The sequence below is a fragment of the Fusarium solani genome (genome assembly GCF_023522795.1).
Source record: "Fusarium solani strain SB1 chromosome Unknown bctg00000000, whole genome shotgun sequence".
Taxonomy (NCBI): domain Eukaryota; kingdom Fungi; phylum Ascomycota; class Sordariomycetes; order Hypocreales; family Nectriaceae; genus Fusarium; species Fusarium solani.
In genome coordinates, this window is record NW_027072157.1 from 573,366 (window position 1) to 595,855 (window position 22,490).

The 22,490-nt window shown below is 52.7% G+C and overlaps 8 protein-coding genes across 8 annotated transcripts; 3 read left to right on the forward strand and 5 right to left on the reverse strand.

Annotated features, from left to right (window-relative positions):
* Nucleotides 1-240: 240 nt before the first annotated feature.
* MRS44_000190 (uncharacterized protein) lies at nucleotides 241-2,887 on the reverse strand (the record flags this gene model as incomplete). Its single annotated transcript, XM_065623867.1, has 3 exons — nucleotides 241-452; nucleotides 506-2,610; nucleotides 2,691-2,887. 3 exons carry the CDS (start codon nucleotides 2,885-2,887, stop codon nucleotides 241-243), a joined length of 2,514 nt encoding a protein of 837 aa, XP_065479674.1.
* Nucleotides 2,888-3,622: 735 nt separating this feature from the next.
* MRS44_000191 (uncharacterized protein) lies at nucleotides 3,623-8,774 on the forward strand (the record flags this gene model as incomplete). The annotated part of the gene is made up of 10 exons (XM_046284211.2): nucleotides 3,623-3,656; nucleotides 3,761-3,998; nucleotides 4,181-4,881; nucleotides 5,372-5,499; nucleotides 5,582-5,833; nucleotides 5,905-6,024; nucleotides 6,077-6,724; nucleotides 6,773-7,006; nucleotides 7,052-7,387; nucleotides 7,434-8,774. The coding sequence occupies 10 exons, from the start codon at nucleotides 3,623-3,625 to the stop codon at nucleotides 8,772-8,774; spliced, it is 4,032 nt and encodes a 1,343-aa protein (XP_046129687.2).
* Nucleotides 8,775-9,023: 249 nt separating this feature from the next.
* On the forward strand, nucleotides 9,024-9,911 carry MRS44_000192 (uncharacterized protein; the record flags this gene model as incomplete). The annotated part of the gene is made up of 1 exon (XM_046276910.2): nucleotides 9,024-9,911. The coding sequence occupies one exon, from the start codon at nucleotides 9,024-9,026 to the stop codon at nucleotides 9,909-9,911; it is 888 nt and encodes a 295-aa protein (XP_046129686.2).
* Nucleotides 9,912-11,746: 1,835 nt separating this feature from the next.
* Nucleotides 11,747-13,161, reverse strand: MRS44_000193 (uncharacterized protein; the record flags this gene model as incomplete). The annotated part of the gene is made up of 6 exons (XM_046274309.2): nucleotides 11,747-11,983; nucleotides 12,049-12,490; nucleotides 12,539-12,579; nucleotides 12,636-12,843; nucleotides 12,895-12,938; nucleotides 13,015-13,161. The coding sequence occupies 6 exons, from the start codon at nucleotides 13,159-13,161 to the stop codon at nucleotides 11,747-11,749; spliced, it is 1,119 nt and encodes a 372-aa protein (XP_046129685.2).
* A 714-nt stretch (nucleotides 13,162-13,875) lies between these two features.
* MRS44_000194 (uncharacterized protein) lies at nucleotides 13,876-15,573 on the reverse strand (the record flags this gene model as incomplete). The annotated part of the gene is made up of 2 exons (XM_065623882.1): nucleotides 13,876-15,249; nucleotides 15,298-15,573. 2 exons carry the CDS (start codon nucleotides 15,571-15,573, stop codon nucleotides 13,876-13,878), a joined length of 1,650 nt encoding a protein of 549 aa, XP_065479675.1.
* A 950-nt stretch (nucleotides 15,574-16,523) lies between these two features.
* MRS44_000195 (uncharacterized protein) lies at nucleotides 16,524-18,019 on the reverse strand (the record flags this gene model as incomplete). Its single annotated transcript, XM_065623889.1, has 2 exons — nucleotides 16,524-16,972; nucleotides 17,032-18,019. 2 exons carry the CDS (start codon nucleotides 18,017-18,019, stop codon nucleotides 16,524-16,526), a joined length of 1,437 nt encoding a protein of 478 aa, XP_065479676.1.
* Nucleotides 18,020-18,699: 680 nt separating this feature from the next.
* MRS44_000196 (uncharacterized protein) lies at nucleotides 18,700-20,213 on the reverse strand (the record flags this gene model as incomplete). The annotated part of the gene is made up of 2 exons (XM_065623894.1): nucleotides 18,700-19,215; nucleotides 19,275-20,213. 2 exons carry the CDS (start codon nucleotides 20,211-20,213, stop codon nucleotides 18,700-18,702), a joined length of 1,455 nt encoding a protein of 484 aa, XP_065479677.1.
* An 878-nt stretch (nucleotides 20,214-21,091) lies between these two features.
* MRS44_000197 (uncharacterized protein) lies at nucleotides 21,092-22,222 on the forward strand (the record flags this gene model as incomplete). The annotated part of the gene is made up of 1 exon (XM_046276909.2): nucleotides 21,092-22,222. One exon carries the CDS (start codon nucleotides 21,092-21,094, stop codon nucleotides 22,220-22,222), a length of 1,131 nt encoding a protein of 376 aa, XP_046129681.1.
* Between the last annotated feature and the right edge of the window lie 268 nt (nucleotides 22,223-22,490).

Consider the following 22,490-nt stretch of genomic DNA (forward strand, 5'->3'; position numbering starts at 1 on the left):
ATCCTTGTGCTATTTGCATTATTGGATATCCTGGCCGAGTCTGCAAGATAGTCTCATCAAAAGGTGCAATGGCATTCTTCATATCGTGGATGGATATCAGGCTGTATGTTTTTGTACACTCAATGGATCAATGTACCATAGTTGTCTAATATCTGGATGTAATGACGAATATCACCATTGAATTCCTCGGCAGGATAAGGCAGTGATCCCGGGGTATCGGTAAATAATTCAAGTAACCCATCATGACTCCTCAATCCAGCTGTTCCATCGTACTTTAGCCTGCTTCTCCCTCTCCTGCCACCCGCCAAACTTGGCTCCGGCTCCAAGGTCTACCAACGGCGCCATGCTCGGCCGGCCATGAGCGCATTGAAAGGGGAAGACGCAACGTGAGAGACGAGATATGAGCTGTTCGCACTCCTCAACGCTCAGGACGTCATTGAACATGATTGCGCCTAGAAAGAAAAAGTCAGCAAGGAACACTTGGGGAGAGTATGGTTGTGCTTACTTCTGCAGGCCCTGGAGTGCAGCATCTCCAGGATACCCCTTGGGCAGCCGTGGAACCGTGAGACCCACGACTTGTCACCATTCGAGTCTGGTGGCTGCGAAAGGGGGACACCTTCATCGACGCTGCGCCATATCTCGGTGCGGAGAAGATTGATCAGGAGACGGGGCTCGAGGTGACAACGCTCCATGATGCTTGGCGGAAGGGCTGTGACGATGACTTTCCTTGGCTGTGAGGAGGGCCTCGGGATGGGAGTTTGGTACACGATTCCCCAAGCAGCAAAGCGGTCTCGGTATTGATCCAGAAGAGAATGCTCCTCCAGCGGTACTTCAAAAATAAGGGGTCGTTCAAGAGGTTCTGTAACAGGCAAGACTTGTTTCGTCGATTCGTCTCGAACAAAGTAGTCCGCCATGAGGTCTTCAAGGCGACATCGCTCATCAACAGCGTGCTGATCGAGCATGACAAGAGCAGGGCTCTGCTCGCCAGGCACGGCATCCTTCAAGGGAAGTTTGACAAGTATGAATTTGCGATCGACCTGCGATATCACAGTGGCTTCTGTGAGCGCTTGGCGTGAGATTCGGCTGCTGAGGCTCATGGATCCGGCGCCAAAAATGATATTTGCATGGCCGCTCCTCCCACAGCTATGTGACAGTCCAGGAGCATGGGGGAGGTTTGTGTCGTCAATCGATGGTATTGAGGGCTGGACGTTTTCAAAGACGGGATTCTCCCACGAGTCAATAATCTCTTGTAGCCACCTGCTTCGTTTTCGGGGTTGTGTAGCTGATGTTTCCGTATCCCCGTATAGAGCAGACATCGCTGCAGTGGTATTTGATGCTTTAGAAGTCGGGATCTCTTCCGGCTCAGGCGAGGGTTCATCGAAAGGCTTGCGCAGCAGTTTCCCACCTTCGCCAATGAGTGGACGGGTGGGAGTCTGATCTCGCAGCTTTGTTTGGGCCTCGTTCGTCTTCGAGTTTGCACCGAGTGCCGAGTCCGTTCCGATTTTGACACGGTGCCATCCATGAAATGGGCTATCTGCTCGCGGCCCAAAAGCATCTCCGGACACAGGGGTGGCGGAACCAGCCCTTGAACTACTCGAAGACGAGGCCAACTGCTTCTTAGGCGGCTTCCTTGATTTACTGAGTGTCCTTGACGTCGAAAATACCGATTCCTTAGGGGAAAGTCGGACCTTTCGAGGTCGAAAGTGGTGCTTTTTTAGGAAACCATAGCAGGTCGCCTGTAAAAGATCCAGAATCGCTGACAACGTCTGGCCTTGACTCTCGAGCCCATCAGAGCCATCAACATCATCGAAATCTGGGACAGTGATTTTCAAGTAGAACATGGGCCACCGCTCGATAGCCTTCCGGCTTCGCAGCTCTTTGCTCGAGAAACCTTCCAGCTTCGGCGAGTCCTCAGGTCTCTTGTTCTCGTCGCCATCAACAACGCCAAAGCTGGAGTTGCTGAAGACCCTGTTAATCTCTTCATACAGAACGTCCGTGCCAAATTCGTTCATGATTGGGTGAATTCCCAGACTGATAAACTGAGACCGCCGTGTCGCCACAGGATTTGTACAGATGCAGCCCTTGACCGAGACTGGACCGCAGGATGCTGAGATAGGAACCCAACAATCGACATCGCTCGAGTCGGCCAGTGAGGCTTGCATGAGTAGCCTTGAAGTTTTGAAAACGAGGTCCGCCTTGTCTGATGGGCGGAATCGAAGTTCACGTTGTGCGGCTGTATTTTTGATCGACACATGGACACCCGATGGCCAAGCCAGCAACATGGCCAAGACTTCTCGAACAAGCTTTGACCATTCCTTGTCGAGGGCAGGTCTCTCAGTCAAGGAAGCTCTCTGCTTGACTCTAACGGGCATAGACCCAAAGAGGTCTCGGACTGTGACACGGGTTCCATGGTCAAAGCTAACAAGCCTCAACTCAGGGGTGACGGATGATGCCTGGCCAGGACCTTGGAGTTGTGAATGGTGATGGAGTTGTGCGAGATACGGCTCTGGTGGTGGGAGGTGATGGATAGCAATGACAGCGTGGCCAATGATGCTAGGAAATTGCCATGTTTCCCATGGATAGAAGACCGAGAAGGGAACTTGGACGTGTCTACGATGAATTAGCATTGGTTGGGTAGAGTAACGGTATCACTCACGGTGGAGCTTCCCTAGTCCCCCGCATCTGTGAACTCATCGGGAGGAATCCCCGAACCGTCGTCTTCAACAGTGCAATTTCCCCGGCTGTAGTCGATCGAGATGTTGACCTTGAAGGCACCCGCATCCAGCGAGTTGGCGAGGAGACCACAGGCAACCCCGTTCAGGGAGGTGATGTTGACCGATGACTTGATCTTGTCGACGACATCCTGAGGAAGCTGTCGGATGGTCATACTCTACCGAGTATCTATCATTCTGCTCTCGATGATGGACGGATGGTTGACGATGACGTCGGGCGAGAGATGGATGCTGGAGGTTGAAGCTGGGGTGCCTGGTCCAGGTCTTGGCCTGACTTGGGGCCACCTAATTAAGGCACCCGACAGTGGGTGACGTCCCCAAATTCAGGGTCCCACGTGGTGAAAGTGGCGCCAAGAGCGATGCATCTTAGCGCTGTGGATTGGAGGAGGCCGTCACAGGCAATTAATGGGGAGAAGCCACCAGACGTTCGTTTGATATCCCCTGGAAGAGACGGCGAGAGGTCTGATGCAGCAATCTCCACGTTATTTGCTTGTTTCAGTTCACGCTTCAAAAATAGAAAAACCGACCCCAGGGTGGCTTGTGACCCCTTTGCCTCCCTCACCAGTTTCGTCACGTGATCTCTCCTCCCTCCATCCCGCCATCATGCTTCGCCGCATCCAGCCGTCCCTCCCACGTCCATGTCCATGCTGCTCCAACTGCGCCTGCGTTGCTAGACGAACGTCCTCTGCCAACCTCCTTTCTTAGGTCCTTTCCCCTCTTTCATCCGTCCTTCATCACAGATTGTGTCACGAGTACATTTTCCTCTTACATTTCGACATACTCTTCTCTTTTCTACTGTCATTGTCTCCCCACCTCCGTCCGCTGCCCAACACTGCTGCCCAGCCTTCGACTTCAATATTTCGGATTCGCCGAAACACTTCTCGAACTCCATGGCGACGACCGACGCGATATCTCAGGAGCATGGTGAGTGTCTGGCCTAGAAAATCCGTCGGGCGCCGGTCCATCTCCTTGATCCATGTCACCACTAGGCGACGTTCCATCAGCAAGTTGAAGCTAACCTCCCCCAGACCGTCAAGGTCAGCGTAGGAGACCCTTCACGACATGGGTGAAGAAGCTCACCAACTTCAAATCGTCCGATGGCGAGCGCCACAAGCGGCACAAGAAGCGCACTCATAAGAAGAACAACCCGTACCCGGAATCTGGCCATGTTGGCAACGATGTCCCTGACGGAACGAGCGCCTGCACCTTCACCACCACCCACACCGGCACAAGTAACACCAGCGTAAACGCCTCGGCCCGAGTTTCGTCGGAGAATCAGGCTCCGCCAACGGTAGGGAGGAGGAGCTTAGCGGGCACCGTGTTGACGGACCATGAGGCGTCGCGATCTATCACGGCGCCCAGCCACGGCGCAAGCTCTTTGGCTGGGACGAGCCGTACCGTTGGCGGAGGGGTTGAATCTAGGAGGGGGGAGACAGCACCTTTTCAAGTCCTGCGCCATCAGTGCGATCTTTGACGACAACCTTGACTACGATCCAATCGATGGCACCCAACGGCGCTGGACAAGGCCATAACAATGGCAATGCCCAGAACCAGGGCACAACCCAGTCTATCCAGTTCAGCCAGCCCTTCCCCACGACTGCAACGCCAGCATCCGCGATCCCAGCCCATCTGGCCCCGACCGGCAACCCAACAACCTATACCTCGGCTACCGCTAATAACCTTTTGACCGACAACGCATCCATCCTCACACTAGCATCATCAAGCAAGCGACGTCGTCGACGATCTCTGGATACGGATGCCTCTGTACGGGCTCTTGCCCCTTCATCCCTATGGGGTGGTAGTCGTGAAAGCTTGCCTCTCAGTGTCTTGAGCGCCAACATCGATGCTACAGGCATGCCACCGACACCTGGGCTTCATGGTGGGCCACGCATGGGTACTGAACGCACCAGCATTTACTCGGCTACAGGTGTTGGGCCAGCGATTTCTAGTGACCGGAACAGTTTCTACGCCAAGCAAGGAGACGGTGCTAGTGTGAGGAGCGGTTTGCTAGGACATGGACGAGCCGACAGTGTGAGCGGGAGCATCGGCGGCTTGAGCAGCCCTCTGATTACTCCACGAGAGGTGCTTGGCGAGAAGAATGAGAAGGAGGAGAAGGAGAATACCCCACAACTCCAGCTACCAAGGAGGAGTAATTATTTTGCCTGTGTTTATAAATGATTGATGCTTTGTTTATCTTGGGACGGCTTGGGTTCGGTTGGGGATCTGGGCGAGACGGAGCGTTTTTGTGTTTTTGGTTTGCGGATAGAGTCCTGGTTCAGCACTTACGTATAGGCAGTCTGGGACATTGGGTCCTATAATACACCATCTATGATACCCTGAGAATGTTTCGTATCATATAATTCCCCGGCCAGTCTGATATCTTGGTGCTAGAGTTGAAATGTGGCCAAGGAGGGTGCTTACAAGGGGTGTCTGAGAGCGGTCTGTGACATCCATTGACAAGGCTACCAATACTGTAGACCTCTTGATTCCGCATAGTCGCAAGGGCTCAAGAACTAATAACCTGCTTTTCCTCTCTAAATATTATCTTTTTGTATTCCTATGAGATTATGATACCTAGGTACCCAGGCAAATGGGTGAGTTCATGAGGACTCGGGATAGCTGCCTGTGGAGCCTTGCAGCCACTGTGGCGCTAGGCAAGCTCCAAGCTCCCCAGGTCCCAGGTCCCACCATCGTCATCGCGCGGCCGCGGAGCATCCATTCTCCCCAACCCAAGACGCTTCCCAGATGCATCAAGATGGCCATCTCGGTAAGGACGCCCTCGTCGCGTGCTCACTAGCTCTCCAGAATGGAAGTGCTGTCTCTGAGAATCTACTAATACCGCGCCACAGTGGAAGTCGTTTGAGTTCTTCGACGTCACCCAAATCAACCTCGCCGACGATGAAACCCGACAGCTCTTCGAAGGCAACGAGATCGCGAGCGTATGCGCGGGCTCCGACAGCCTGTTTATCGGATCTTTTGATGGATATGTGAGCATCATCGGCAAGGCATGGAAGATCATAAAGCGCTTCCAGGCCTACGAGGCGGGGAGCATCACGCATATGCGCCAGGTTGAGGGAACGAGTTTGTTGTTGACGGTTGCGGTGAGTCTGGATGCGCTGGGCCAAGGAGATGGGCCTTGAGCTATGGTGGATATATGCTGATAGAAGTACAGGAGGACATGAGCAGCGAGCCTGTGTTGAAGGTGTGGGCGCTTGACAAGCTGGTTAAGAAGACCAATATGCCCACATGCTTGAGCACCGTGTCCATCAACAACAACCGCCGGCAATTCCCCGTGAGGTCTCCCATGTGGTCTCTTACAATCACCAAAAGACTAACACATACAGATTTCCGCATTCGCGGCTACCGACGACCTCACCCAGATAGCCGTAGGATTCACGAATGGCTCCGTCACGGTCATCAGAGGCGAGCTTATCCACGATCTTGGAACGAAACAGCGAATAGTCTTCGAGTCCGAGGAGCCGGTCACCGGTGTACAGCTTACAACCGACATGAAACTCAAACTCACAACCCTTTTCGTCTCAACGACCTCAAGGATATTGAAGCTGGGCTTGTCCAAGAAGGGCCAGGGACTCCCCCCTAAAACCGTCGAGGATACCGGATGCGCAGTTGGCTGTATGACGCAAGATCCGAATACAGACGGCGTCGTGGTTGCGCGGGACGATGCCATATACACCTACACATTGGAAGGCCGTGGACCACCCAGGGCGTACGAGTCGCCAAAGAGCAAGATCGACATCTATCACGAGTACGTGGCTCTTGCTTGTCCGCCAGCAAGTTACAGCGGCAAAGACTCCGAGGCCATGAGACGGCGCTTTGGAAGCAGCACGGCTAATTCCCTCTTCAATGCGTCGTCTTTTGTGATGTTGGATATGGACCTTCGGGTGATTGGCCACACCGAGACGTTGATGTCGCCCGTGGGATTCTTTGTCGACATCTGGGGAGACTTTTACACTATTACGCAAGATGGCAAGGTAGGATATTTCAACAGCGAAGGTGAAGCCCAATTCTGACAGTCTCAGATCTACCGATACCACGAGAAGAGCTTACAGCAAAGGCTAGAAATGCTGTATCAGAGGAACATGTTCCCATTGGCAATCGAGTTGGCACAAAAGTCTGGATTGGATGCTGAGCAACAAAGCCTCATCTATCGCCGTTTTGGCGATCATCTTTACCAAAAAGCCGACTATGACGGTGCCATGGTTCAGTATATTCGAGCAATCGACACAACTGAGCCATCGCAAGTCATTCGCAAGGTGAGTAGGCTTGCTTTGATGCATTGCATAAACTAACTTGGGCAGTTCCTCGACACACAACGCATCCACAATCTCATCCAGTACTTGGAACAGCTCCATGAGCACAGAAAGGCGACGGCTGACCACACCACCCTCCTCCTCAACTGCTATGCCAAGCTCAAGGATATCAACAAGCTGGAAAAGTTCATCAAGTCCCCGGGTGACCTCAAGTTTGATCTTGATACCGCAATCGCCATGTGCCGGCAAGGCGGTTATTATGAACAGGCGGCATACCTTGCCAAGCAGCATGGCGAGACCGATCTTGTGGTAGATATCCTGATTGAGGACGCCAAGAACTACTCAGAAGCGCTTGACTTTATCTGGCGCCAGGACCCAGATATAGTACGTTTATCGGGATATCAAGAGGAGCGCTTGCTAACATCACCAGGCCTATCCTTGCCTCCAAAAATACGCTCGAGTGCTCATTGAGAACTGCCCTCAAGATGCCACAAAACTCTTTGTGGATTACTACACAGGCAATTACCGTCCCAGGCGTACAGTGGTGGTGCAGAATGCGACCGATACGCCTACTAGCGGAGGCTTTGCAGCTGGTGCTGCCAGTGCGGTCCAGAACCTGTCCAGCCTTCTTCCCTTACCATACATGAACACTTCAACGATCGCGTCTCCAGGGACACCTGGAAATACCAAGGCTGTCGTGAGCGACAGCAACCTCCTCGTTGATGACGACGCCCCTGCACCAAAGTATACCCCTCCTCCTCCACGAACCGCTTTCTCGTCTTTCATCGACCATCCCGATGAGTTTATTGTCTTCCTCGAGGCATGCTTGGAGGAAGAAGACCTCGAAGACAGTGACCGAACCGACCTATATACCACCCTTTTCGAAATGTATTTGTACAAGGCAGGCGAGAAGAAGGGCCAGCATCACAAGGAAGAGTGGGAGGCAAAGGCGAAGAAACTTATCGAGGGTGATCACGTCCCCATGGAGAGCTCAAACGTTTTGCTCTTGTCGCATCTTGCGGATTTCAGGGATGGGACAGTACTTGTGAAGGAGCAGGCCGGCCTTCTCTTTGACATCTTCAGGTCTTACACATCGGCCAAGGATACTCGAGGAGCGATCAAAGCCTTGAGGAAGTACGGTCCTGAAGAGCCGCAGCTTTACCCAGCTGCGTTGGCATACCTGACTTCCGACCCGCGTGTGTTGGAGGAAGCTGGGCCAGATGAGCTGTCCCACATCCTGACCAAGATTGACAAGGATGGACTGATGGCGCCTCTGCAGGTGATCCAGACGCTTGTGGGACAATCTTCAGGTGGTGGTGTAGCTACCATGGGCATGATCAAACCCTACCTTCATGAGACAATCACGAGGGAACGCAAGGAGATTGCCTCCAACCGACATCGAATCAACACGCTTCGAGGAGATACAGAGAAGCGCCGTGAGGAGCTAGCCGATCTCGGATCCAAACCAGCCGTGTTCCAGGCAACATGGTGCTCAGACTGTAGCCAGAGACTGGACCTCCCCGCTGTCCACTTCCTATGCAAGCACAGCTTCCACCAGCGATGTGTGCGAAACAGCGGCAAGGACGGCGAGGCCGAGTGTCCCAAGTGCGCGGGTGAGAATGATATGATCCGCAAGATGCGCGAGGGCCAGAGGGAGAGGGCAAACAAGCACGAGCTGTTCAAGAGCGATCTGGAGAACAGCGATGATCGGTTTAGCACGGTGGCGGAGTGGTTCTCGAGAGGTGTCATGGATGGGCAGAGTGCTGAATGATTGTATTCGTAGGTGGTGAGATTGATGGTGTCTAGAGGAGTTTTTTGGGTTCTCCTTGTCTCGCGACTTGAATTCTCTTTTATATGGAACTTGAAGAGATGAGATATAGGTGTTGGGATGTTTTAATATGAATAAGCGGTTATAGTGGTTGCAGCTTCATGGTTGATGGTGGTTCCTGTATGCCCCACGTCGGCTTTATCCTTGAACTTCGGTTTCTCATCGATTATTAACTCACCTCGATACAACATCATGAGCACAACTACAGACTCACCGCAGCCAGCACAAGACGCCAGCATGCCCCTCCCGCATCCAAATTCCCTCGTCACCACCTTCTCCCGGGCTCTCACGTCCTTCCAGTCCTCGTCGGACGCCCTCCGCATCCTCTGCACCCTGCCCCACGCCTCCAACACCCCCGCGCCGCGCCAGCCGTCCCACCCCGTAAGGGACCTCATCATCCTCGACTCGAGCTTCAACCCACCCACGCTCGCGCACGCGGGTATGGCGCGGTCTGCGCTGCGGGCTCACGGGAGCAGCAGGCTTATGCTTCTACTGTCTGTCAATAATGCAGATAAGGCTCCCAAGCCGGCGAGTTTTCCGATCAGGTTGGGAATGATGGAGGCTTTGGGGAGGGAGTTGGTTAGTGAGGTTGAGGGGTTGGAGGTTGACGTTGCTGTTACGACTATGCCTTTTTTCCACGACAAGGCGAGGGCGATTGTTCAGTCGGGGTTCTACGGGGAGGTGACGCAGACGTTTCTCGCTGGGTTTGACACGCTGGTGCGCATCTTTAACCCAAAGTACTACGGCGAAGGAGGAATGCACCTTGCGCTGGGACCGTTCTTTAACACTGCAAAGGTGAGGGTTACTACGAGGCCGGATGAGACGTGGGGAGGTGTCGAGGAGCAAAGGGCTTGGTTGACGGGTGCAAAGCTGGGAGAGGTTGGGGGAGATGATGCGTGGGTTGGGAGGGTTGAGATCGTAGAAGGTGATGAGGGTGGTGAAGGGGTGAGTAGCTCGAGGGTGAGGGAGGTTGTGAAGAATGGTGATTTGAAGGAGTTGGATGGCTTGGTTAGTGAGGAGATTAAGGGGTGGATTGAGAGGGAGGGTTTGTATCGCGAAGTCAAGGATGCTAGTTTGTGAGGTGTTGCTTTGGTGTAGAAGTGTTGATGGCGTCTTGGAGATAGATTAAGAATAGCAAGTTAAGCCTTCTATATATTATACACTAACAATCCCGAAAAAGCCGAAAGCTCACAGCCGTACGTTATGATAACATACTATAGCTGGCATGCTAAATATTCGCCAGGGTTGCATACCAAAATTTCGGGGTTTCACAGAAATTTGGTCATCTTTAGGGTAGCTACCTTGAACGGTCATGATGCGACGCTCCAACGTCGGATCTGAATCTGGTAGACATAGGTAGGGTGATATGCAATTACATGTGATTGAAGTGGGTGGCATTTGCGACCTTGTACTTTTTTTATGAGGATTAATAGAAAACGGAAGATCTTCCGTAGGTAACGGTATCTTGGCTCCATGGTGAACATGAAAGGCTCATGCTTGGAGAGACATTGGAGTACATGTGTTGCATAATTTAACAGGCCTACCATCCATGAATACCCAGATCGTGATGCACCAGTCCCGTACAAAGTACCTGATGCACAAGAAACTCGTCCAAGCTAACAGACCAGATTCTCCCATGAGCCGTCCCAAGTAGATGCCACCGACAGCCGTCCCTCAAGTCTGGTGCCAAGCATCACAAGCCGAGCACAGAGGTCGCTATCCGGAGCCGCATCTCCAACCCAGAGCAAACGATTCGTCCAGCCTCTCTTTTCAACCTCAAAGATGGAGATCTAATGGGTCCCTTCATCTCCGTCCGCCTCACCGACGGCTCAGCACGACTCAAACCGCCGAAACAAAGAAAAAAGCTCCATCGTAAAATCCACTCTGTGAAGCAAACCGTGTGTCACCACCGCCTGCACGTCTCCACTGAAAAATTCAGGCACGCAAAAATTCTGCCGGGCAGAAAAACTTTTAGGCGGTGAGGGTGACTGATTGGCAGCCCCACACACCGTGTATAAAATCTCAGCTTCCCTCGCACCATTTGGACTTTTCTTCTTTTCTTCTTCATGTCGACAATACTTCAGTAAGTCTACCCCTACAGTAGCACTCTCCACTCTGAAGCGCTCTCCAAGCTTGCAAACAATCTATGCATCTTTGAAAGCGCTTCAGCTTGGCGATCTACACTTTGGCTTTTCACTCAGCAGTTTGCTAACCCATCACCCCAGGAGAATCATTTCTATAGTATTCGACCTTCTCTTGGTTCTCCAAAAGAGCCACAGATCCCACCCTGGTTGATGAGTGCATATCCTCGACACCCTAGAGTGAATACCTTGGTCCTCTCGCACTATCCGCAAGGATGGCGGTGGTTGCCTTGAGCAGCTGCTGTATAGAGAGTGTTTTTTCTCTTGATGATCTCGATCCCCTCTGCGGTCTTGCCTTCGGGCGCGCGGTCGGGATGGGTGTTGATGGACGTCTGACAGGCGTGTTTCCTTTTCTCTTTTCATTGCTGCCTGGGGCTTGCCCTGGAAGTGAAGAAGAATCTTTTGGCTACTGGAGCCCTCTTGTTCGTCGAGCGCATCTGCATATGGAGAAGAGTGCCGCGGGGTTTTCAGTGCGGAATATGTGTTGTGTGGAATGCCAGAACCATTCGGGTCCTCATGCCAGCCTGGACGTGCCATGCCGGCCAAGCTGCACCAGAAGGTAATAATAGGGATCTGGGTTGCTATGCTCTCCATCCGATAAGATATCACTTGCTTTTCAGGCTAATTCATGACTGCCTCTCGTACCTTGCCACCACTCCCACCTCTTTTTCGCCAACCTCGCCAACAATGCAAATAACAACATGTCGCTCATCAATCGTAACTACTTATGGCTAGGTCTACAAGCCCACCTCGTGTGTGGATCACTTCTCTCATCTAAGCCTCGGGCTTCCGGGCATAGACATAGCGAACCATCATGTAGGCGTGGACCTTGCGGTTGGCCAGAATCTTGCGCATGCCCATAAGGAAGATCTGGTACTCGTCTGCGGGCCACTTGAGCACATTGTGCCACATAAAGAGCGTGTATCCTTCGATGTCGTTCTCCATGGTCAGCTTCACGAAGCGACCCACCTCGGCGAGCTTGGGGTCCTTGGGCCACCCGCCGACAGGGAGCTATTGATATCGTTAGCAACAGAGCGTGGTGACGACATTGGGGCCATATGGCGTGCATGCCCTACCTTGTAGTCAACAACCTTCATGTCAGTGAAACCAGCCGCCTCAATGCCCTTCTCCTGCAGATTTTCCTGCTGCACAAAGAATGGTCTCTTGGTCGCCGCTCCGCCGGCCTCGTACAGCTTGGCCCACGTCTTAAGGTAAGGCGCAATCTGGGGGTCATCGGCGGTGTCGTCGTCGCAGAAGAAGTGCACGTCGGCCTCACAGGACTGAACCCAGCCGCCGGGGGCACAGCAGCGGTAGGCCTGCTTGAAGATGGCGTTCCAGTCGGCGATGGCGCCAAACAGGTAGCGAATGTGGATGAAGTCGAAGTCGTTGTCCTTCCAGGTCCAGGGCTGGGTGGCATCGTCAACCTCGAACTGGACGTTGGGGGGAACCCATGATGGCTGGCAGGGGGACAGGTCGGAGCCGATCACTTCAGCCTGTGTGTACTTGTCGGCAAAGTCACTGGGGTGGTCAGTTTAGAGCATGACAAGAAGGGCAAGAGAACCGTACATGGCCCAGATACCAGAGCCGGTACCGACATCGAGGACTTTCTGTTTGGCGAGATTTTAGCAATTGGCGAGCGAGTGAAAGTGTTGTCAAAACGAACCCTGACATCATCAGCAGGAATGGGCGCAAGGAATAGCTTGTCGCCGAGGAGGATGGTGAGGTAATGATGGGTGATGTCCTGAGACTGGAGCTGCTGGTCGTCATTGGGAATAAAGTACTCGGTGGAATGGCGGTCACTGTGAAAGGTTCGGCCCTGGATTGTTCGGTACTCAAGGATGCTGGCTGTCACGGAAGCTGTAGAGCTTGCGCTGTGCGATGTGTTAATGCTGTGCTTTATTGGGGAGCTTGGTTGCACGTACGCATCAGATCCCAGAGCTGAATCAGCATCGTCATAGTCATTATCCTGTAGCGAAACATAGATGCGTCAATGATCTGTCATTTATGATGGCGCAAAGCGCATGGAAGCTATCACGACATACCGCATCGTCGGCGGCGATGATCGGCTCGCCGCGGGGCGGGGAGGAGGACACGAGGGGTGCGGGGCTAGGGGATTTGGTGGGTGACTTGGTAGCGGGAGCGGGAGCGGCCGCGGGAGTGGCAGCCTGTTCTTCATTCTCGTTGGCCATGATGACAGAGGCTTTTTTGGGTGTGCGAGGATGGTGAGAGTGTTTGTTGTACAGAGTGAGGTTGTGTCTGGGGAAGAATTGGATTGAGGAGTGGATGGGGGATATACTGGGTCTTACTATGGATAAGAATGGCTTCTTCCTCTCTTGACGTGGTACTACTGCCCTTTCCAAGCAGCCATGGATCCATTGGATCGCAGTTCCTCAATCTCCAGACGCGGGAGGCCAGAAGAGAGGCCTAGAACAGGGACGGGCTGGGCATAGCCGGGGTAGTTCCATTCCTGTACCTCTAGATCTCCATCCTTGCAGCACACTTTCTCCAATAGACATCTATAGCACCAATCTGGTGGTGTTAGTCTGGCAGCTGCCCCTCCACGGCAAGGATGGCGCCGGCAACCTGGCGGACGGGAGACGGGAGATGCGCCATTAGCTTGGGGTGCTAGAGAAGGAGGGGGAAAGTCATGATCATGATACGACGGGTCCACGTCAGCGCGACCGACCAAAGAAAAGGCTGGGCTCTCCACAAGCATTTCCCGCGAAAGACAAGACACGGGCATGGGGGAGGAATGGTTTAGGTGCTGAAGTGGGAATAGCTTCGGGGTAGTGCAACGGCTGTGGGGAATGTACGTTTGGGAGGGAATCACGAGAAGGAAGGGACAGAGGAATAACTAAATGCGTGCATCAATTAACTAAAACAACAAACACACAAACTTTAAGCTAATCACTATATCTGCGGAAATAGCCATAAAAGTTACAAAACCCTAACCAGTCTGGGTATGTATCGTCACCCTCAAAGCCATAGATACACTCGCCCTCCCCTGGTACCTTCAGAGGGCATTTCCTCTCGAGGGTGCTTAGCCACTCGTCCATGCCTACCTGATACCGCGGGTCGCAGCCTTCACCCGCTTTTTTGGCCTTCATAGCCCACCAAAACATCCTCCACATGTGCTGCCATTCCCTATCCTTCGTCAGCGCCTGCTCAAAGTCACTAAACGACATGAGGCCCCACGCCTGACGGCGCTTCTCAAGCTCTTCTTGCGCGAGCCACGATCCCCACGGGTTGTATGGCCGTCGCGAGCGGACGAAGGTGGACTGATGCAGCCTCTTCTTTTTGTGATCACCAACACCCATTATATCGCCTGAGAAGTCCGTTACGTGGGCCTCCTTGGCGTAAGGACGCACAGCCGTCCACAGCTTCTCCCACGCAGCCTTCTGGAGCGCCAGCCCGGTGAGCGAGCTCACCTTCTGCATGTCGTCAATGTCCTCCATAGCCTCCTGGACCGTCACGAGCATGCCCTCCTCCTCCTCCGTGAAGGCTTCGTAGTCGATCAGAAGCTCAAGCTTCTCGGTAAAGATATCCGTCATCTCTCCGGGGTATGCCTCTTCCCAACTCCATAGTCCAAAGCGGTCGCGGAGCAGAATTCCCAGCAGATCCTCCATCTTGCAGATATGCCACCAGCGGTACGGATCCCAGGTAGAGAGCCCTTCCTTTCTGAGATGATCTGGGGGATCCGATTCGCGCACGTCATCACACTCATGGATTCCGACAGGGGGATCTAGATACTCGTTTTTGAGCTGAACGCCTCGGTTCTTGTAGTCTTGAAGGACGACCTGCAGGACTGAAGAGGGACAGTGAGCCCTCATTGAGAGGGTCACTAAGTTCCCCCTAACCTCGTCGAAATCTGTTCGCTTGCCACGATAGTCCCCGCTGCTGATGAGGTAACTTGGGATCTCTGATCCGATCCCTGGTAGTTTGTCCAGTGCAAACTTGGTGCAAGGGGTTGGGAATCCCTGAGTGCTGAGGAGGCGGATCATGCGGGAAAGACGCACCATCGACTTTCTGTCTCTCACCTTTTGCAGTTGGCTTGGCAAGGACCTGACCATGTGCTTCCCAGGCAATTTCTCGTTGCTGCTGCTCGCGTCATACTTCTTATGAACCAGCCACTTCAGAGCTCGGTAGTGCTCCCTCTCAATATGCTCCCCAGAAAAGGCGCTCACCAACAGACAGTCAATGGGTCGGTGATAGCTAACTCCCTCTCGACCACCATACCAGATGGACTTAGGATACGGAGTATTTCTAGGACTCGCTTCCTGGAAGGGACAAAGGGGTACCTCCTAGAAGTACTCTGTGGATGCTACGCCAAACTTCTCGCAACGTTGTAGCATGGCGACGTCAGCAGTCTGGAGACCCAGCAAGAAGATGGCCTTGCCATTGTGACGATAGAAGTCCCGGATGACGGCAAGGCGTATTGAGCAAGATGACAGTGCCAGAGCCTGCCCTGAGTCCCCGGTATCTAGTAGGTGATTCAAGATCTGAATCAACAGTTCCACCGGCAGAAGAGCCAGCGCGCCATGCTGGACAGGGCGAGACGGCTTATCAGGGAACGATGAATCCAAATGGCTGAGGTCGTCCATGGTTTATGAGAAGTTAGTAAATGAATGTTGAGGTTGTTGTCTTAGCTTGGTTGTTTAGGTAGTGATGAATGCTGGTTGTTTCTGATAAACCTGATCTATCGATAATATGCGAAGATTAAATACATGCTTCCCAACTCACCTTCAAGCCGGCAATGAAACACAAACTATTCTTAGCTTCATTCCTTTAAACTTGATTAACATGATGGTTCCTTAAATGGGGATGAAAGAACATGTTGATTTGTGGCTGCCTTGCACTGGTTTGTGTTCTGAAACATGGACAAAGCTGGGCCCTTTGGATCGAACATGAATACAAGTTGCCTTTCTTTGTTTCTTCGGTCTCGCTGAGGAATTCGAGCTACTTTACAAGCAAAGATGACATTTCCCACAAGGAAATTTGACAAAGAAGTGCACTGGTTAAACGTAAAAGAAAGGAAATAAAGCCGGGCAAGAAGAGGTCCCGCCACGAACATGAGCTCTCATGAGAAGCCATGGGCGATACAATCTGGGCATGTTGTCCCATACTGCCGCCGATACGCCCTGGTTGCACATCGATAGACAAAGGATCATCTCTAATAGATTGGCTTGGGGATCAATCTGCCTTGCCAACCTACACATGACCTGGCCTGCGCTTCTACTCGTCGCAGCTCTAGCCGCGATTTCCACCGCTAGACTTGTTCCTTACTCACCTGACTCTATTAACACGGAAGACATCACGGATGACTAGCAAATTCTGTAAAATGTGCGGAACGACTGCCTCCCCGGCTCGTGCAGGCAGGGCAAGGGGCTTAAGGTATAGAGATGCAAATATGACCTTGAGCAACCTTTGTAACTTGACTAAATAATTTTTTCGTCCCATTTGAAGGTGTTCCCTTGGCATGTTTCAGGAGGGTTAGGATTCAGACAAGACCACCAGCTTTGTTTGTGTCGTTGAGACATGGATTCCGCTGGTTTCAATTCCCATCCAGCCAGTCCTGTTCAACCCATGGATCTGGCTCGCTTCTGAGAGGATTAGGGGAGCTTGACCCAAACTTGTCCCACCACTTCCCAGCATTTATGCGGTATTCGAGGGTGAACCTGTGTACCCTGTCGGTTGTGCAAACGTCGTGAAAACTGTCCATTGGTATCTCAGACTTCTCTTTCCTGGAGGGGAGCGTCTCCATGAGCTCAAGCCAGCAGGCCCTCGCGTTACGCCTGACGACCGAGACGCCCTGCGCCCGGATTTTGTCCTCGACCTTTCGTACGGATGCCAGGATTGAAACGAGATAGGGTCTCTCATAGTCGTCCATGCCTTGGTATCTATCCAATAGGTTTAACTTTGCCTCCCATATATCGCCAACCTCGCCGTCGTAGATTGGCCTCCACTTAAGGGGATCTAGGAGGTCATCGTATAGCTGCAGTACTAATGCCCAAAGGTAAGTCATCAAGGTTTTTTTTTCTCTTCGCACACAACCTTAATACCACAACGATGGTTTTGAAAGTATCGGAAGCTCTCCGGGCATTTCTCAAGAGGGGAGGTTAGAGTTGCACCTTGTCGCCGCAGTTGCTTCAAAAAGGCCTCAAGCACCGAGGGTGGGCGGGCTGACCCCATCATCCCCATCATCGGCGAGTCATTATTCGACGGCTCTAGAGGCACAAACTCTAGGTAGTCCTCTCTACTCCTACTCCCGCGGGGCAACTTGAATTCGAAGACCGGTATCTCTCGCGGAAAGTTGAAGCCTTGGTCCGATAGGTAGCAGATGATGCTGGCGGCGCCCTCGAGCTTAGTCCTGTCGGTTTCTTTCAATAATGCAATGAGAAAATAGTGCGGAATATGATTCATTTTTCCGTTGAATCTGGCCAGTTCGCCTATTGATGTCGGATACATGTCGTCGAAGTCGGCCCAGGTTGTGGCTATGTCACCACCGTTCTTCAAGAGCCACCGCAGTAAAAAGAGGCATTGGTCCGCCGTCATCTTGCCCTCTTGAAAGGCGAAGTCCAGGTAATTAATTGGCTTGTGGTCAAAGTAATGGAGCAGGTCGCGGCGATTTCTATGTGCAGGTCTTGCGGGTTCTTCATGCTCCTTCCCCCAGGTGACATCCGCAGGGGCAGCGTTGTGCGCGATACATCGTTGAATCTGGGCAAAATCACCTGTCTTCAAGGCTAGACGGAACGTCTCGTAGTTGAAGCTTCGATAGAACTCATCGCACACGGTGTGATGCAGCCTAGACGATGTCAAGGCCAGGCTTCTCAAGCTCTGCCGATCCATATGCTCCGTGATGGAGAGGATGATTTCGCTGGGCATCTTGACAAGATAAGCGTCATTAGGTTGCTCGGCTCGGACCGGGATCTTCTCTACTGGAGCCTCGTGGTTGTCTGGTCCTTGATCGTTTGTAGGCGTCTGGCATGAGGCGGCACTGCCGCCTTCACACTCGATTTCGGTGGTCTTGGATCCTTGCGGGTTAGACATGTTGATGGTGGGTTGATCTTTCACAAAGAAAGATGGTGGGCTGATGTAGGTGTTATATGTGTTGATTGTAATGTTGTGTTCGGGAACTGTGTGATGTTTGAATGGTGAACTTGGTTCATCTAGGGAGAGGCACCTTGATATCTTATATGCTTCAACTAATTCCATGCTCAACAAGTTTCGCTTTGCCCTACATTTCATTGTCATGAACAGGAATAACAAAGAAATTCCAACAAAAGATACGTTGCCCTCGACTGCTGCTGAAAGCCCTTTCACTGTTGCAGGCGTGAAAGAAGAGTTACCCACTAGCATGCGAAACCGCCCATCACTGGCTGAGCCTCAACAAAGGACATGTCAGCACCCAGGGGATGGCAAGGATTTTGTTTCTTTTTCTCGCATAGATACATGGAAATTGTGGTCTAGCAAATGGCCTTTCAAACGATCTGCTGGTACTCATCGTATATGACAGTGAAGTCGAGAAGATAGTGTCCTTATTTGGAGGGCATTTAGAAAATGGCACAATCACGGGGGCAAATCAATTCAGAGAAAACTTGTTCCTTATTCATACCAAGATGACGCCGAGAGTTTTCAAGGGGCAAATCATCTAAGTACACCACTCTCCAAGCACAACTCAGTCTCAGCAACACACCTCTGACTTACCACTCCCTCAAAGGGATCTTACACTAGTCGGGATCTCTGTCAATCAGCCAACCGGCATCTGCCCAGCGCCACTCCTGCGGCCAATCACTCATGACATTCACCGGCCCATCGACACGGTGCCGATTCTTGAAAAACTTGCCGCACGGAGCCTTCTTGAGGCTCTTGGCCCAGAGCTTCTGCGGATCCCAGCTGACCCAGAGGGCGAACCTGTGCATCCTGTCCTCTGGGTGTCGGTACTGAGAGTCTAGGAGCTGGTCGTCGTCAAAGAAGCTTTCAAAGGTCATGGAGAGCTCGTACCAGCAGGCCTTGGCGTCTCTCCCGATGTCTAAGCCGCCTGAGGCATGGGCTCTGGCTTCGATCTTTCGCAGGGCGGATAGAATAGAGACGAGGAGTAGTCTCTCTACATCGTTGATACCTTCGTATTCATCTAATAGCCTCACCTTTTCTACCCAAATGTCCCCTACCTCACCGATGTAAAGCGGCTTCCACCTCTGTGGATCAAAGAGGTCATTGTACAGCTCGGCCACCAACTCCCACACCTGAGTTAGAATGGTCGGCGCCGGGTTAAAGTCTCCGTCGTGGTCATCTATGAGCTCACCGTACTTGAATTGGGGGGACAACTATCGCGGGGGCAAGTCAGTTTGACGCCTTGACGCTTAAGCTGCTCCAGGAAAGCCTCAAGCAGTGAGGGCGGACAGGCCGATCTCATCAGCATCGTGACGAGAAAGGGCGAGTCGTAGCTGAGAGGAGTAAACTCTGTGTACTCCTCCTTGCTTCTGAGGGTCGACCCTACGCCCCGTACCAATCGCGGGAAGTTGAAGCCCTGAGATGATAGGTGACATACAATCTTGGCGACGCCGTCGAGCTTGTTCCTGTCTGTAGACATCTTGAAGGTGTGGAGGAAGGAGCACGGCATGTGCCTCATTCTCCTGACGAAATCGATCTGGGCATCGGCCTCTATGTCGTCCCAACCCCGGTCATCAATAGATGCAGCGGTGATATCAGAGCCATGGTCGATAAGCCACTGAAGCACCTCGAAGCACTGATCGGCCGTCGTTTCGTCCTTGTCGAGGCCTAGAGTCAGAAAATGGATCGGGTGGTGGACAAGATGCGAGAACAAGGTGCTGCACTCACACTCCTTGACATGACCGTCCTCTCGGAACCCGACCTTCCAGACTCCGTCAATAGGGGCAGCGTCATACTCAGCGCACCGTTTTACCATACCTAGATCTCCCGACCTCAAGGCTAGACGAAAGGTCTTGTACTTCCCACTACGATAGAAGTCAGGACGCACGATGCGGCATAGGTTAGTACACGTCAGCGCCAGGCTCTTCAAGCTTGACCGACGCAAGTGCTTTATGATGAAGAGAACAATTTCGTCAGGTAGCCTGGCGAGATTGGCGTTGGTAGATCCATTCGAGACGGAAAGCTCCTCGAGCGAAGCAACTGGGGCTTCAGCATCTCCCGGCTGGGGTGAGGCGGTGACCACTCCTTCAGGCTCTCCCTCACCGACATTCAATCCCTGAGAGACAGACATGATGATGCTGGTTATACTTTCCGCTAATAAAAGAAAATATGACGAGTTCTCGTTTGTTTCGTGCAATATTCTTTTCTCCGTAATCGTGCGATGTCGAGTTTGGATTTGCAACTCCACAGCTTATACTTCAACTACTTCCCTGTCTCGACCAGGTTATTTATGGCATTTTTTTTTACATTGCGGAATTGCTCATGGAGACAAGGAAATTATGAGAAATATCGTCTTGTTCTTGCACACATTCACACACACGTAGCACTCCTCAGCACTCATAGCATGAACAAAGAACACCTCAAACACTGATACAGGCGGATATGTTTCTAGCCAGAACACTGATAATCAAGTTAGTATACGCTATCATTGGTCGAGCACTTGTGATACTTAAGCTTATCATAGCCTCAATGTCCTTCCTTTACTAGGAAGATAGTCGTGGCACTATGGAGGCACGAATACCCTTAATCAACTAATATGATACATCTCGGTCCGAGCGATACGCGCAAATACGCCCAGTAGTTTACAAGCCCTGTCTTAGAAACGTTGTTCCGAGCAAGCTCACGCCACGTCCGAATGAACGGGTCATGCTTAATATTTCAGGGGATTGCCCACCGGGGCGAAACAACGGGATTCCGACCGCCCACGAATCAGAGGCCGTCGCCTCGCCCGATCCGGCAACCCACCCCGGGCCCTGTCCCCGGCCGGACTGACCCGATGAAGGGGTTGGTACCGAAGTAGGGCTGGGAGTTGAGTCTGCTGCCGTGAGTGCCGTGCCAAGAAGGAGAGAACTCTCGGTAGGGACCGAGCTGTTGGGATATATAGATGCACGATGGTGAACGACAACTGATTCTGTTTCTACACCTCAACCCTCCCTCAACACCTCCATCATGCCCTCCCTCTTCAAGACCCTCCTCGCCGTCACGGCTCTCGTCCCCGCCGCCTTTGGTGCTCTCCCCACCAAGCCCGAGGGTTTCGCCTCGGGTACCACTGGCGGTGGTTCTGCTTCTGCCGTCTACCCCAAGAGCGCCTCGGAGCTGGTCTCTTATCTTGGCGACTCTCAGGCGCGCGTCATCTACCTCGACCGCACCATCGACTTCACCGGCACCGAGGGTACCGCCACCGAGACGGGATGCGCCCCCTGGGGAACCGGCTCCCAGTGCCAGCTGTCTATCAACAAGGACAACTGGTGCGGCAACTACCAGCCCAACGCCAAGAAGGTCACCGTCAAATACGACAAGGCCGGTATCCTGGGCATCAAGGTCGGCTCTAACAAGAGTCTGATCGGTGTTGGAAACAAGGGTGTCATCAAGGGCAAGGGCCTGCGCATCGTTGGAGCCAAGAACGTCATCATCCAGAACGTTCATGTCACCAACCTCAACCCCAGCCTCGTCTGGGGCGGTGATGCCATCACCGTCGACGACGCCGATCTGGTCTGGATCGACCATGTCACCACCTCGCTCGTCGGCCGCCAGCACATTGTTCTCGGCAACAAGGCCTGCAACCGTGTCACCATCTCCAACTCCAAGATCGATGGCACCAGCTCCTGGTCCGCCAGCTGCAACACCTACCACTACTGGGGCATCTACTTTGCCGGTGCCAACGACTTGATCACCTTCAAGAACAACTACATCTACCACAGCTCCGGCCGTGCCCCCAAGGTCTCTGGCAACACCCTCCTCCACGCCGTCAACAACTACTTCCACGACGTCCCCGACCACGCCTTCGAGATCGACTCCGGCAGCGTCCTCGCCGAGGGCAACATCTTCCAGAACGTCAAGAACCCCGTCGTTGCCGGCTACAAGGGCAAGCTCTTCGGCAGCACCACCGCCAGCTCCAACACCGCTTGCGCCGCCAGCCTCGGCCGCAACTGCGAGCTCAACGGCTTCGGCAGCTCCGGTGCTCTTGGTGGCACTGACACCAGCTTCCTCGGCAACTTCAAGGGCAAGACTATTGCCAAGGCTTCCAGTTATAACGATGCCAAGAACGTCGTCAACACCGCTGGCTTCGGCAAGGCTTAAACGGTTCCAAAATAGGGGTTGGGGGAGTTAGAAACAGCATAGACCTTCTTTGTACATACACGTTACCCATGTGGCCCATATGGTGGCCTTGTCAATACCAGTACATACCTCAGCTGCCTTGAAAGACAGTGGTTAAACAATTTTCAAGTCTCAATGATTCCACGCTGCGTGATTGCTATGTGATAAAATGCTCCTATGAAACAATTTACGGAACTAAAATAGTATGCCATCCAACACCTTGTAACGACCGAACCCATGCTTAGAGCCT